This window comes from Odontesthes bonariensis, chromosome 19 (genome assembly GCF_027942865.1).
Source record: "Odontesthes bonariensis isolate fOdoBon6 chromosome 19, fOdoBon6.hap1, whole genome shotgun sequence".
Classification (NCBI taxonomy): Eukaryota; Metazoa; Chordata; class Actinopteri; order Atheriniformes; family Atherinopsidae; genus Odontesthes; species Odontesthes bonariensis.
Window position 1 is genome coordinate 1,547,450 of NC_134524.1, and position 13,178 is coordinate 1,560,627.

General features: G+C 52.3%; 1 protein-coding gene across 2 annotated transcripts in view; it reads right to left on the bottom strand.

The window, feature by feature from the left end:
• LOC142368896 (sodium/hydrogen exchanger 9B2-like) overlaps nucleotides 1-13,178 on the bottom strand; it is a 43,709-nt gene that overhangs the window by 5,814 nt on the left and 24,717 nt on the right. For both annotated transcript variants that reach the window (XM_075451098.1, XM_075451099.1), the window contains exons 5-12: nucleotides 10,315-10,442; nucleotides 9,911-9,992; nucleotides 9,176-9,269; nucleotides 4,526-4,632; nucleotides 4,299-4,448; nucleotides 2,275-2,383; nucleotides 2,040-2,176; nucleotides 1,690-1,864 (exon numbers count right to left, since the gene is read on the bottom strand). In XM_075451098.1, coding sequence (XP_075307213.1) covers nucleotides 1,690-1,864; nucleotides 2,040-2,176; nucleotides 2,275-2,383; nucleotides 4,299-4,448; nucleotides 4,526-4,632; nucleotides 9,176-9,269; nucleotides 9,911-9,992; nucleotides 10,315-10,442 — 982 coding nt within the window. The remainder of the gene's footprint in view (nucleotides 1-1,689; nucleotides 1,865-2,039; nucleotides 2,177-2,274; nucleotides 2,384-4,298; nucleotides 4,449-4,525; nucleotides 4,633-9,175; nucleotides 9,270-9,910; nucleotides 9,993-10,314; nucleotides 10,443-13,178) is intronic.

Below are 13,178 nucleotides of genomic sequence, written 5' to 3' on the forward strand. Positions count from 1 at the left end.
TGCCGAGGAGGGCCACGAGAGGTTGCTAGGGGCTCCGTGTTGGCAGCACGGCCATGGTTCCCGCTCCGGCAGGGTCTGTCACGGCATCCCGTGGTGTCTTCCGACCAGAAGGGATTTTGCTGTCCCAGTTGGGACTGCTATGGCACCCTAGTCCTCAACGCCTCCGACTGTGGGTGTGGCCGCTGGACGACCTGTGCAGCTGCTGACAGGATATTTGGGTTCCGGTAGACGCACCCTTTTGAGTGCCTGGGCACCCTCGACTCGCCAGTGATGTGAAGACAGGTGGCGGCTGTTTTCCCAGTGGTGTTCTGCCCGCAATGGTGATCCACTCACCGGTGCAGTGCCCACTATCCTGGAGTTTCTCCAGTCTCTTCTTGATAGGGGCCGCTCTCCTTCAACACTTAAGGTGTAGGTAGCGGCGACATCATCTACTCATGCTGGCTTTGAGGGCTGTACCATGGGGAGCCCTATTCCAGTTTCTCTTTTCTTGCGTGGTGCACGTAGGTTGCACCCGCCGATGGTTCCGCGGGCACCAGTTTTGGATCTGCCCTTGGTTCTTAAAGCTCTGTGCCACTCTCCATTCGAGCCTTTGACACAGGCAGACCTCAGGTGGCTCTCATGTCAGACTGCCTTTTTGTCGGCTGCTGTCTTCTCTAAGAGAGTCAGGGAGCTACATGCTCTTTCTTTCAGCCCCTCCTGTTTCAGATGGGGTACTGATGGCTCTGGTGTTACCTTGTGGCCAAACACTGCACTCCTGCCTAAAGTGTTATCTCGTTCTCATTGCAACCGGCCATTGAGGTTGGCACGATTTCAGCCTGTGTCGGAAGGAATGGCCGAGGGGTCTCAGTTGTTGTGCCCAGTTAGGGCACTGGAGGCATACATTGCAGCCACGGCTGCTAAGAGAGGCCCAGACCTACTGTTCTTGCGTTATGGAGGCCCTGGGTTAGGTTGTCCTCCTTCCAAGAAACGCCTCTCCCATTGGATCGTGGGCGTCATCTGCCACGCCTACGCTGCGGGACGCTGCTCCCCATTCGTTGGTGTGAAGGCGCACTCTACCAGGAGCGTCTCCGCTTCCTGGGCAGCCTTGAGTGGGGTCTGATGGAAGCAATATGTGCTGCGGCATCATGGGCTTCCCCGAGCACGTTCACCCGATTTTTACGGGGTTAATGTGGCCTCCCCTCATCCTCTGGATCAGGTTCTGCGGCGAGGGTTCTCTGAGCCTTCTCAATGAGGTATTTGCTCTGGATTCCTTGCGACGCCGCTGGTATTAGTCATTCAGTGCTTTCAGCACCGCCTCTGGCGGTCAGTAGGGATGAAATAGAACGTAAGTTACGCATGTAACTATGGTTCTATGAATCCCGGATGACCGCCAGAGCTTCTCTGTCACTCAGAATCCTTGCATTACGCGAGAAGATTCTGTAGGAGCAGAGTGTCGGATGACACCAGGCTATATAGCCTCTGATTGATCACCCGACATGTCACAGGTGTGACTCTGTTGGTATTACTACTCGAACGGCGCATGCGCGAAGGGATATTCAGTGCTTTCAGCACCACCTCTGGCAGTCATCCGGGATTCATAGAACCGTAGTTACATACGTAACTTTCGTTTTTTACTTATTTTTGGAGGGGCATTGTTTACCAGTGTAGGTTCTCAGTTCTCTGAAGGATCCCATTAACTGGACCACTGACCTTTGACCTGTCGGGCCAGGAGGCGCGGTCCCGCCAGTCCGATACCCAGAGCGCCGATGGGAGCGGTGGTCAGGATGGCTAACACGGCTAACGTTAGCACATCCAGACCAAACCTGATCAAGGTCTCGTCCCCCGTCTCCCTCGCCATGTCCAGCGCCTTGGAGCCAATCGCCGCCTGGCACAGGAGGGAATGAACACGTGAAATGTAACCATTGGTGGTGGTTGACGAGCATTAGGTCATACTCGTCCTCGGAGTTATACGGAAGGCTGAATGTGAGGGATTTAAAGATATTCCTGCGGTCGACGTAGAGCTTCTAGTGATTCCAGAGCTGTGAAGCACACCCACACACCTGAATAGTGGCTTTGGGCAGCCAGGCCACAGCGATGAAGAGTTTCTCCTTCAGGTTGAATCCTCCAAAATGAACCAGCAGGAAGGTGAACAGGAGACGGATCACCAGACCAACACAGATGCAGGCCATACACAGACCTGTCCGCACAACAAAGACAGCAGACAGGCCCATGTTTTTACCGGAGTGGCCAACAGTCCTGTTTATATAGTGGCTGTTTTTGAGCTTTTGTTCTTACCAACGGTGCTGGGACTGAGGGTTGCTATGGTGATTTCAGCTCCAATCAGACCAAAGAGGAGTGGCTGGAAGACATCCCATGCTTGGCCCACCATGGCTGCCACTGGGACCTGGACATGAGGAAAGACCTTAATGCATTAGACAGCAGGGGTTCCCAAACTTTTCCATGCCAAGGCCATGCCTGGACCGCCTGGCTGACATTGGGATCACTGGTGCTGCACTCTCCTGGTTCACATCATACCTCACTGACCGCCAACAATTCGTCCAACTAAGGACGGGTGTTTCACTGGGTGTCCCCCAGGGGTCAGTCTTGGGTCCACTTCTGTTCATAATCTACCTTCTCCCCCTGGGCACACTCCTCCGTCACCATGGAGTCCATTTTCATTGTTACGCTGACGACACACAGTTCTACATCTCCTCCAAACCCGCCGCCGCCATCCCTCCCCCCTCCCTCATAATCTGCCTTGAAGACATCCGGAGCTGGATGAGCAGGAACTTCCTTAAACTTAACAGCAACAAAACCGAGGCCCTGCTCACCGGCTCCAAATCCATCCTCACCAAATCACATCACAACCCAGTTCCACCCATCATCATCGACGGATTTCCTGTACCCTTTTCACCCCAAGTCAAGAGCCTCGGCGTTATTCTGGACAGCACCCTTTCATTTGCACCCCACATTCAAAATATCACCCGAACCGCATTCTTCCACCTCCGCAACATCTCCAGACTCCGCCCATCACTGACCCAATCCAGCACTGAAATCCTGGTTCATTCATTTGTCACATCCCGCATTGACTATTGCAATGCCCTGCTCACTGGACTCCCCACCAAACTCATCAACAGACTGCAAATCATCCAGAATTCAGCCGCCCGGATCATCACTGGTACCAAATCTTCGGACCACATCACCCCTGTTCTCATCCAACTTCACTGGCTCCCAGTACAATACCGCATTCACTACAAAAATATTCTCCTCACCTATAAAGCTCTCCACAACCTACCCCTCACCTACCTCAGCGACCTCCTTCACCAACACACTCCCTCCCGCACCCTCCGCTCAACCTCTGCTGGACTGCTAACCATCCCCACGTCACTCCTCAGCACCATGGGTGACCGAGCCTTCAGCTGCTCAGCACCCAGGCTCTGGACCTCCCTCCCCCACTCATAAGACAGTCAGACTCCATCACATCATTCAAATCCCAACTTAAAACTCACCTATTCAAACTGGCATACTCCCTATAACTGGACTCCGTGCACTTCTGTTTTATGTTGTCTCATGTTTTCATGCTTTTATTATTTTTCTTAATGCTCTCAAATTTTAATCTAAGGTGACCTTGGGTGACCTGAAAGGCGCCTCGAAACAAAATGTTTAAGGCCCCCCAAACAGTGTCAGCTTCTGGCCCCCTTTGCAAGCCACAGACAACGCTACAAAATATGTAAAGAAACATCAACTTTTGGAACGTATTTTCTTTCTTTTCTTCACGGACAGCAGCTCGCTGTGTGAATGCAGCCTGACTAAATGCTCTTCTTTACGTCTGAAGAAGTCGACCGTTTTTTCGGACTCTCATTTGAGAGGCTCTCCAGACAGAGGACGCCATTTTTCTGTATGGCTGTAAAGCCAAACTTAATGTATGCTGCCTCATACTTTCTGATTTTAGTCGGCCAGTTCTTTCAGTCTCTTCCAAGTCAAAAATCCGTCCATTTTGGCTAAGCTAGCTACATGCTAGCTTGAGGAGCAGAGCAGCTTCAGAACAGGCGCAAACCGCCAGGTCTACCATGTTTTGACTGGCAGCCAATCAGAAAGACAAGTATGGCAAATAACATTTCCATATGACATATTATTTTAAATTGTATTTTACATTACTGATTAAAAAAATGTAATTCTATTTTTTTCATTTTTTTATTATCTTCACTCCAGTTTTCTGTGGCCCCCCTAGCGCCCCCTGGCGGCCCCCACTTTGATATCCACTGCATTAGACAGCAGGGGGTTTGCTCTGCGATGCCGCGGCTCCGGATCTGCGTCACCTTGTCACTCTTCCATCCCAGCGCGGCCATGAAGGAAAGCACCAGCGTACAGAGGGTGCCAGCTCCGGCAAACCCGACAACGTGACTTAAGAAGATTGAAAATATGGACAGACCCAGCAGCATGAGGGTCCTCCTCCATACCAGGTCCTCCTGCACACAGAGAGAGGATCTGTAGACACAGCTCCATGCATCGTTTATGAGAACGAGGACACGAGACGATGCCAAACCTGGTCTTTGCTTGGAAATAGGCACAAGAACAGGCCCACGACTACCCCGGCGAGGACACCGCCCACCACCTCCAGCAGACCTTTCAGGATGTTCATCCACATGGAACCTGCAGGAACAGCAGCAACACGGCATGTAGAACAGGGTAATCCAGCAGAACGAGGCAGAACAAGGCATAAAGAGGCATAAAGAGGCAGAACGAGTTAGAACAAGGCAGAGCGAGGCAGAGCGAGGCAGAACGAGGCAGAGCGAGGCAGAGCGAGGCAGAACGAGGCAGAACGAGGCATAAAGAAGCAGAACGAGGCAGAACGAGGCAGAACGAGGCAGAGCGAGGCAGAGCGAGGCAGAGCGAGGCAGAACGGGACAGAACGAGGCAGAACGAGGCAGAACGAGGCAGAACGAGGCAGACCAAGGCAGAACGGGACAGAACGGGACAGAACGAGGCAGAACGAGGCAGAACGGGACAGAACGAGGCAGAACGAGGCAGAACGAGGCAGAACGAGGCAGAACGGGACAGAACGAGGCAGAACGAGGCAGAACGAGGCAGAACGAGGCAGAACGGGAAAGAACGAGGCAGAGCGAGGCAGAACGAGACAGAACGAGGCAGAACGAGGCAGAACGAGGCAGAGCGAGGCAGAGCGAGGCAGAGCGAGGCAGAACGAGGCAGAGCGAGGCAGAGCGAGGCAGAGCGAGGGAGAGAGAGGCAGAACGAGGCAGAACGAGGCAGAACGAGGCAGAGCGAGGAAGAGAGAGGCAGAGCGAGGAAGAAAGAGGCAGAGCGAGGCAGAAAGAGGCAGAGCGAGGCAGAGCGAGGCAGAACGAGGCAGAGCGAGGGAGAGAGAGGCAGAACGAGGCAGAATGAGGCAGAGCGAGAAAGAGAGAGGCAGAGCGAGGAAGAAAGAGGCAGAGCGAGGCAGAAAGAGGCAGAGCGAGGCAGAGCGAGGCAGAAAGAGGCAGAGCGAGGAAGAAAGAGGCAGAGCGAGGAAGAAAGAGGCAGAGCGAGGAAGAAAGAGGCAGAGCGAGGCAGAACGAGGCAGAGCGAGGCAGAGCGAGGCAGAACGAGGCAGAACGAGGCAGAACGAGGCAGAACGAGGCAGAGCGAGGCAGAACGAGGCAGAACGAGGCAGAACGGGACAGAACGAGGCAGAACGAGGCAGAACGAGACAGAGCGAGGCAGAGCGAGGCAGAGCGAGGCAGAGCGAGGGAGAGAGAGGCAGAACGAGGCAGAGCGAGGCAGAGCGAGGCAGAGCGAGGCAGAGCGAGGCAGAGCGAGGGAGAAAGAGGCAGAGCGAGGCAGAAAGAGGCAGAGCGAGGAAGAAAGAGGCAGAGCGAGGCAGAAAGAGGCAGAGCGAGGAAGAAAGAGGCAGAGCGAGGCAGAGCGAGGCAGAGCGAGGCAGAGCGAGGCAGAGCGAGGAAGAAAGAGGCAGAGCGAGGCAGAAAGAGGCAGAGCGAGGAAGAAAGAGGCAGAGCGAGGCAGAATGAGGCAGAGTGAGGCAGAGCGAGGCAGAGCGAGGCAGAGCGAGGAAGAAAGAGGCAGAGCGAGGCAGAAAGAGGCAGAGCGAGGAAGAAAGAGGCAGAGCGAGGCAGAGCGAGGCAGAGCGAGGCAGAGCGAGGCAGAACGAGGCAGAACGAGGAAGAAAGAGGCAGAGCGAGGAAGAAAGAGGCAGAGCGAGGCAGAGCGAGGCAGAGCGAGGCAGAGCGAGGGAGAGAGAGGCAGAACGAGGCAGAGCGAGGCAGAGCGAGGGAGAGAGAGGCAGAGCGAGGCAGAATGAGGCAGAGCGAGGCAGAGCGAGGCAGAGCGAGGCAGAGCGAGGCAGAGCGAGGCAGAAAGAGGCAGAACGAGGCAGAGCGAGGAAGAAAGAGGCAGAGCGAGGAAGAAAGAGGCAGAGCGAGGCAGAAAGAGGCAGAGCGAGGCAGAGCGAGGCAGAGCGAGGCAGAGCGAGGCAGAGCGAGGCAGAGCGAGGCAGAAAGAGGCAGAACGAGGCAGAGCGAGGAAGAAAGAGGCAGAACGAGGCAGAACGAGGCAGAGCGAGGAAGAAAGAGGCAGAGCGAGGCAGAGCGAGGCAGAGCGAGGCAGAAAGAGGCAGAGCGAGGAAGAAAGAGGCAGAGCGAGGAAGAAAGAGGCAGAGCGAGGCAGAGCGAGGCAGAGCGAGGGAGAAAGAGGCAGAACGAGGCAGAGCGAGGCAGAGCGAGGAAGAAAGAGGCAGAACGAGGCAGAGCGAGGCAGAGCGAGGCAGAAAGAGGCAGAGCGAGGAAGAGCGAGGAAGAAAGAGGCAGAACGAGGCAGAGCGAGGCAGAGCGAGGCAGAAAGAGGCAGAGCGAGGAAGAGCGAGGAAGAAAGAGGCAGAACGAGGCAGAGCGAGGCAGAACGAGGCAGAACGAGGCAGAGCGAGGAAGAGCGAGGAAGAAAGAGGCAGAACGAGGCAGAGCGAGGCAGAGCGAGGCAGAAAGAGGCAGAGCGAGGCAGAGCGAGGCAGAACGAGGCAGAACGAGGCAGAGCGAGGAAGAGAGAGGCAGAGCGAGGCAGAACGAGGCAGAACGAGGCAGAACGAGGCAGAGCGAGGAAGAGAGAGGCAGAGCGAGGAAGAACGAGGCAGAACGGGAAAGAACGAGGCAGAGCGAGGCAGAACGAGACAGAACGAGGCAGAACGAGGCAGAACGAGGCAGAGCGAGGCAGAGCGAGGCAGAACGAGGCAGAGCGAGGCAGAGCGAGGCAGAGCGAGGGAGAGAGAGGCAGAACGAGGCAGAACGAGGCAGAACGAGGCAGAACGAGGCAGAAAGAGGCAGAGCGAGGCAGAGCGAGGCAGAAAGAGGCAGAGCGAGGGAGAGAGAGGCAGAACGAGGCAGAAGGAGGCAGAGCGAGAAAGAAAGAGGCAGAGCGAGGAAGAAAGAGGCAGAGCGAGGCAGAAAGAGGCAGAGCGAGGCAGAGCGAGGCAGAAAGAGGCAGAGCGAGGAAGAAAGAGGCAGAGCGAGGAAGAAAGAGGCAGAGCGAGGAAGAAAGAGGCAGAGCGAGGCAGAACGAGGCAGAGCGAGGCAGAGCGAGGCAGAACGAGGCAGAACGAGGCAGAACGAGGCAGAGCGAGGCAGAACGAGGCAGAACGAGGCAGAACGGGACAGAACGAGGCAGAACGAGGCAGAACGAGACAGAGCGAGGCAGAGCGAGGCAGAGCGAGGCAGAGCGAGGCAGAGCGAGGGAGAGCGAGGCAGAACGAGGCAGAGCGAGGCAGAACGAGGCAGAGCGAGGCAGAGCGAGGCAGAGCGAGGGAGAGAGAGGCAGAACGAGGCAGAGCGTGGCAGAACGAGGCAGAGCGAGGCAGAGCGAGGCAGAGCGAGGGAGAGAGAGGCAGAACGAGGCAGAATGAGGCAGAGTGAGGCAGAGCGAGGCAGAGCGAGGAAGAAAGAGGCAGAGCGAGGCAGAGCGAGGCAGAGCGAGGCAGAGCGAGGAAGAAAGAGGCAGAGCGAGGCAGAAAGAGGCAGAGCGAGGAAGAAAGAGGCAGAGCGAGGAAGAAAGAGGCAGAGCGAGGCAGAGCGAGGCAGAGCGAGGCAGAGCGAGGCAGAACGAGGCAGAACGAGGAAGAAAGAGGCAGAGCGAGGCAGAGCGAGGCAGAGCGAGGCAGAGCGAGGGAGAGAGAGGCAGAACGAGGCAGAGCGAGGCAGAGCGAGGGAGAGAGAGGCAGAGCGAGGCAGAATGAGGCAGAGCGAGGCAGAGCGAGGCAGAGCGAGGCAGAGCGAGGCAGAGCGAGGCAGAAAGAGGCAGAACGAGGCAGAGCGAGGAAGAAAGAGGCAGAGCGAGGAAGAAAGAGGCAGAGCGAGGCAGAAAGAGGCAGAGCGAGGCAGAGCGAGGCAGAGCGAGGCAGAGCGAGGCAGAGCGAGGCAGAAAGAGGCAGAACGAGGCAGAGCGAGGAAGAAAGAGGCAGAACGAGGCAGAACGAGGCAGAGCGAGGAAGAAAGAGGCAGAGCGAGGCAGAGCGAGGCAGAGCGAGGCAGAGCGAGGAAGAAAGAGGCAGAGCGAGGAAGAAAGAGGCAGAGCGAGGAAGAAAGAGGCAGAGCGAGGCAGAAAGAGGCAGAGCGAGGCAGAGCGAGGCAGAGCGAGGAAGAAAGAGGCAGAACGAGGCAGAACGAGGCAGAGCGAGGAAGAGCGAGGAAGAAAGAGGCAGAACGAGGCAGAGCGAGGCAGAAAGAGGCAGAGCGAGGCAGAGCGAGGAAGAAAGAGGCAGAGCGAGGCAGAGCGAGGCAGAGCGAGGCAGAGCGAGGCAGAAAGAGGCAGAGCGAGGAAGAAAGAGGCAGAGCGAGGCAGAGCGAGGAAGAAAGAGGCAGAGCGAGGCAGAAAGAGGCAGAGCGAGGCAGAGCGAGGAAGAAAGAGGCAGAGCGAGGCAGAAAGAGGCAGAGCGAGGCAGAGCGAGGAAGAAAGAGGCAGAGCGAGGCAGAAAGAGGCAGAGCGAGGCAGAGCGAGGAAGAAAGAGGCAGAGCGAGGCAGAGCGAGGCAGAGCGAGGCAGAGCGAGGCAGAAAGAGGCAGAGCGAGGAAGAAAGAGGCAGAGCGAGGCAGAGCGAGGCAGAAAGAGGCAGAGCGAGGCAGAGCGAGGCAGAGCGAGGCAGAAAGAGGCAGAAAGAGGCAGAAAGAGGCAGAAAGAGGCGGAAAAGACCATCATACCCGTAGAGAAGGCTATTCCGAGGCAGGTGGAGAAGCCCGTTATCGCTAAGACGTCCTCGAAGCTCCCAGCAGCCATCAGCAGGGTCGGGATTCCCTGAAATCACACAGCAGGAGCTTTAAGAGAACATCCGGGCAGGGGACTACAGAGCCGTATGTTCTCTGGTCTTATCAGGGCTCTGGGGGGCTTTGGGCGGTTCTGTTGGTGGTCAATAAGGAGTTTAGGATGGTTCTAAAGGAGGGACACGGCTGAGGCTCCATAGATCCAACACCGGACTCTAATGCTCACTGGTAAAGGGAGTTCAGAGGGTTCCGGAGATACTTCCAGATGTTTTGGTTGCCTCTGATCTTACTCTGTTGGTCTAATATCGAGTTGTTTGGGGGATCATAGAGATCTTTCTGAGGGATCTGGCTGTGAGGAAGGATCCATGCAGATTCCTTCCCAAACAGGAGGTCATAAAGGTGCCTTTGATGGTTAATGGAAGAGTTAATAAGTTAATAATAAGTCTCCAGTGGTTCAGCTGAGAAAACGGGCCATTCTGTCTCTGAAGAAGCTCGGTGTTACACCAGAACACATGAAATATTGAGTTTGTGGCTTTATTGATAAGTTAAACGTTACTTGGTAAGTTAAAAGGCTGCAGAGTTGTGTTTATCTGCTGTAACCAGGCAACCTGCTCCCTTCAGTCTGCTGCCCCCGGTGGCAGAACGCATGCATTACAGCAGCTCCAGATGCTTTACCTTCTCCACTCCGTATCCTTCCCTCTGCAGGAGCAGCATCGAAGGCACAACGACTGCTGGAGACACTGCAGCCAGAACAAAGCTGCGTGCACACACACACGTGCACACACACACATGCACAGACACGTGCACACACACGGTCATGTTAGTGACTTTTGATCCAGTTTCAAAGACAGAAACAGCAGCAGTTTGTTTGTTACCCCAGTATGAAGCCCCAGACCCAGGGCAGCCTGAGCAGGAAGTGGGCCTGTGTGAGTGTTTGTTACCCCAGTATGAAGCCCCAGACCCAGGGCAGCCTGAGCAGGAAGTGGGCCTGTGTGTGAGTGTGTTTGTTACCCCAGTATGAAGCCCCAGACCCAGGGCAGCCTGAGCAGGAAGTGGGCCTGTGTGAGTGTGTTTGTTACCCCAGTATGAAGCCCCAGACCCAGGGCAGCCTGAGCAGGAAGTGGGAGACCACAGCGATGGTGGAGGCCTCCAGCATGCAGGGGCCGACGGCAACACGCACGAACACCGCCTTCAGGCGGCTTAACGCCTGCAACGTGCACACATACAGAAACATGCGTGAGCACGGCAACGTGCACACATAGGCTGTGTTCGAAACCACCTACTACATACTGCATACGGCATACTACATAGTGCATACTGCATACAACATACTGCATACTACATACTGCATACTGCATACTACATACTACATACTACATACTACATACTGCATACTAAATACTACATACTGCATACTGCATACTACATACTGCATACTACATACTACATACTGCACACTGCATACTAAATACTACATACTGCATACTGTATACTACATACTACATACTGCACACTGCATACTAAATACTACATACTGCACACTGTATACTGCATACTACATACTGCATACTACATACTACATACTGCACACTGCATACTAAATACTACATACTGCATACTGTATACTACATACTACATACTGCATACTGCATACTAAATACTACATACTACATACTGCATACTGCATACTACATACTGCATACTAAATACTACATACTACATACTGCATACTGCATACTACATACTGCATACTACATACTACATACTGCACACTGCATACTAAATACTACATACTGCATACTGTCTACTACATACTACATACTGCACACTGCATACTAAATACTACATACTGCACACTGTATACTACATACTACATACTACATACTGCACACTGCACACTGCATACTACATACTGCATACTGTATACTACATACTACATACTACATACTACATGCTGCATACTGTATACTACATACTACATACTGCATACTACATACTGCATACTACATACTGAATACTGCATACTGCATACTACATACTACATACTGCACACTGCATACTACATACTGCATACTGTATACTACATACTACATACTACATGCTGCATACTGTATACTACATACTACATACTAAATACTACATACTGCATACTGTATACTACATACTACATACTGCACACTGCATACTACATACTACATGCTGCATACTGCATACTGCATACTACATACTGCATACTACATACGGCATACTGCATACGGCATACTGCATACTACATACTGCATACTGCATACTACATACTGCGTACTACATACAGCATACTACATACTGCATACTGCATACTGCATACGGCATACTACATACTGCATACTACATACGGCATACTGCATACGGTATACTGCATACTACATACTGCATACTGCATACTGCATACTACATACTGCGTACTACATACAGCATACTACATACTGCATACTACATACTGCATACTACATACGGCATACTACATACTGCATACTTCATACGGCATACTGCATACGGCATACTGCATACTGCATACTGCATACTACATACTGCATACTGCACACTGCATACTACATATTACATACTGCATACTACATACAGCATACTGCATACTGCATACTGCACACTGCATACTATATACTACATACTGCATACTGCACACTGCATACTACATACTACATACTGCATACTACATACTGCATACTGCATACGGCATACTACATACTACATACTGCATACTGCAAACTGCATACTACATACTACATACGGCATACTACATACTACATACTGCATACTGCACACTGCATACTACATACTACATACTGCATACTGCACACTGCATACTACATACTACATACTGCATACTACATACTGCATACTACATACGGCATACTACATACTGTATACTACATACTATATACTACATACTGCATACTACATACGGCATACTGCATACGGCATACTGCATACTACATACTGCATACTGCACACTGCATACTACATACTACATACTGCATACTGCACACTGCATACTACATACTACATACTGCATACTACATACAGCATACTGCATACTGCATACTACATACTACATACTGCATACTGCACACTCCATACTATATACTACATACTGCATACTGCACACTGCATACTACATACTACATACTGCATACTACATGCTGCATACTACATACTGCATACTGCATACGGCATACTGCATACTACATACTGCATACTGCATACGGCATACTGCATACTACATACTGCATACTGCACACTGCATACTACATTCTACATACGGCATACTGCACACTGCATAATACATACTACATACTGCATACTACATACTGCATACTACATACTGCATACTGCACACTGCATACTACATACTACATACTGCATACTGCACACTGCATACTACATACTACATACTGCATACTGCACACTGCATAATACATACTACATACTGCATACTACATACTGTATACTACATACTGCATACTGCATACGGCATACTACATACTACATACTACATACTGCATACTGCATACTACATACTACATACTACATACTGCATACTGCACACTTTATAATACATACTACATACTGCATACTACATACTGCATACTACATACTGCATACTGCATACGGCATACTACATACTACATACTGCATACTGCACACTGCACACTGCATAATACATACTACATACTACATACTGCATACTGCACACTGCACACTGCATACTACATACTGCATACTGCACACTGCATAATACATACTACATACTGCATACTACATACTGCATACTATATACTGCATACTACATACTGCATACTGCACACTGCATACTACATACTGCATACTGCACACTGCATACTGCACACTGCATACTACATACTGCATACTGCACACTGCATAA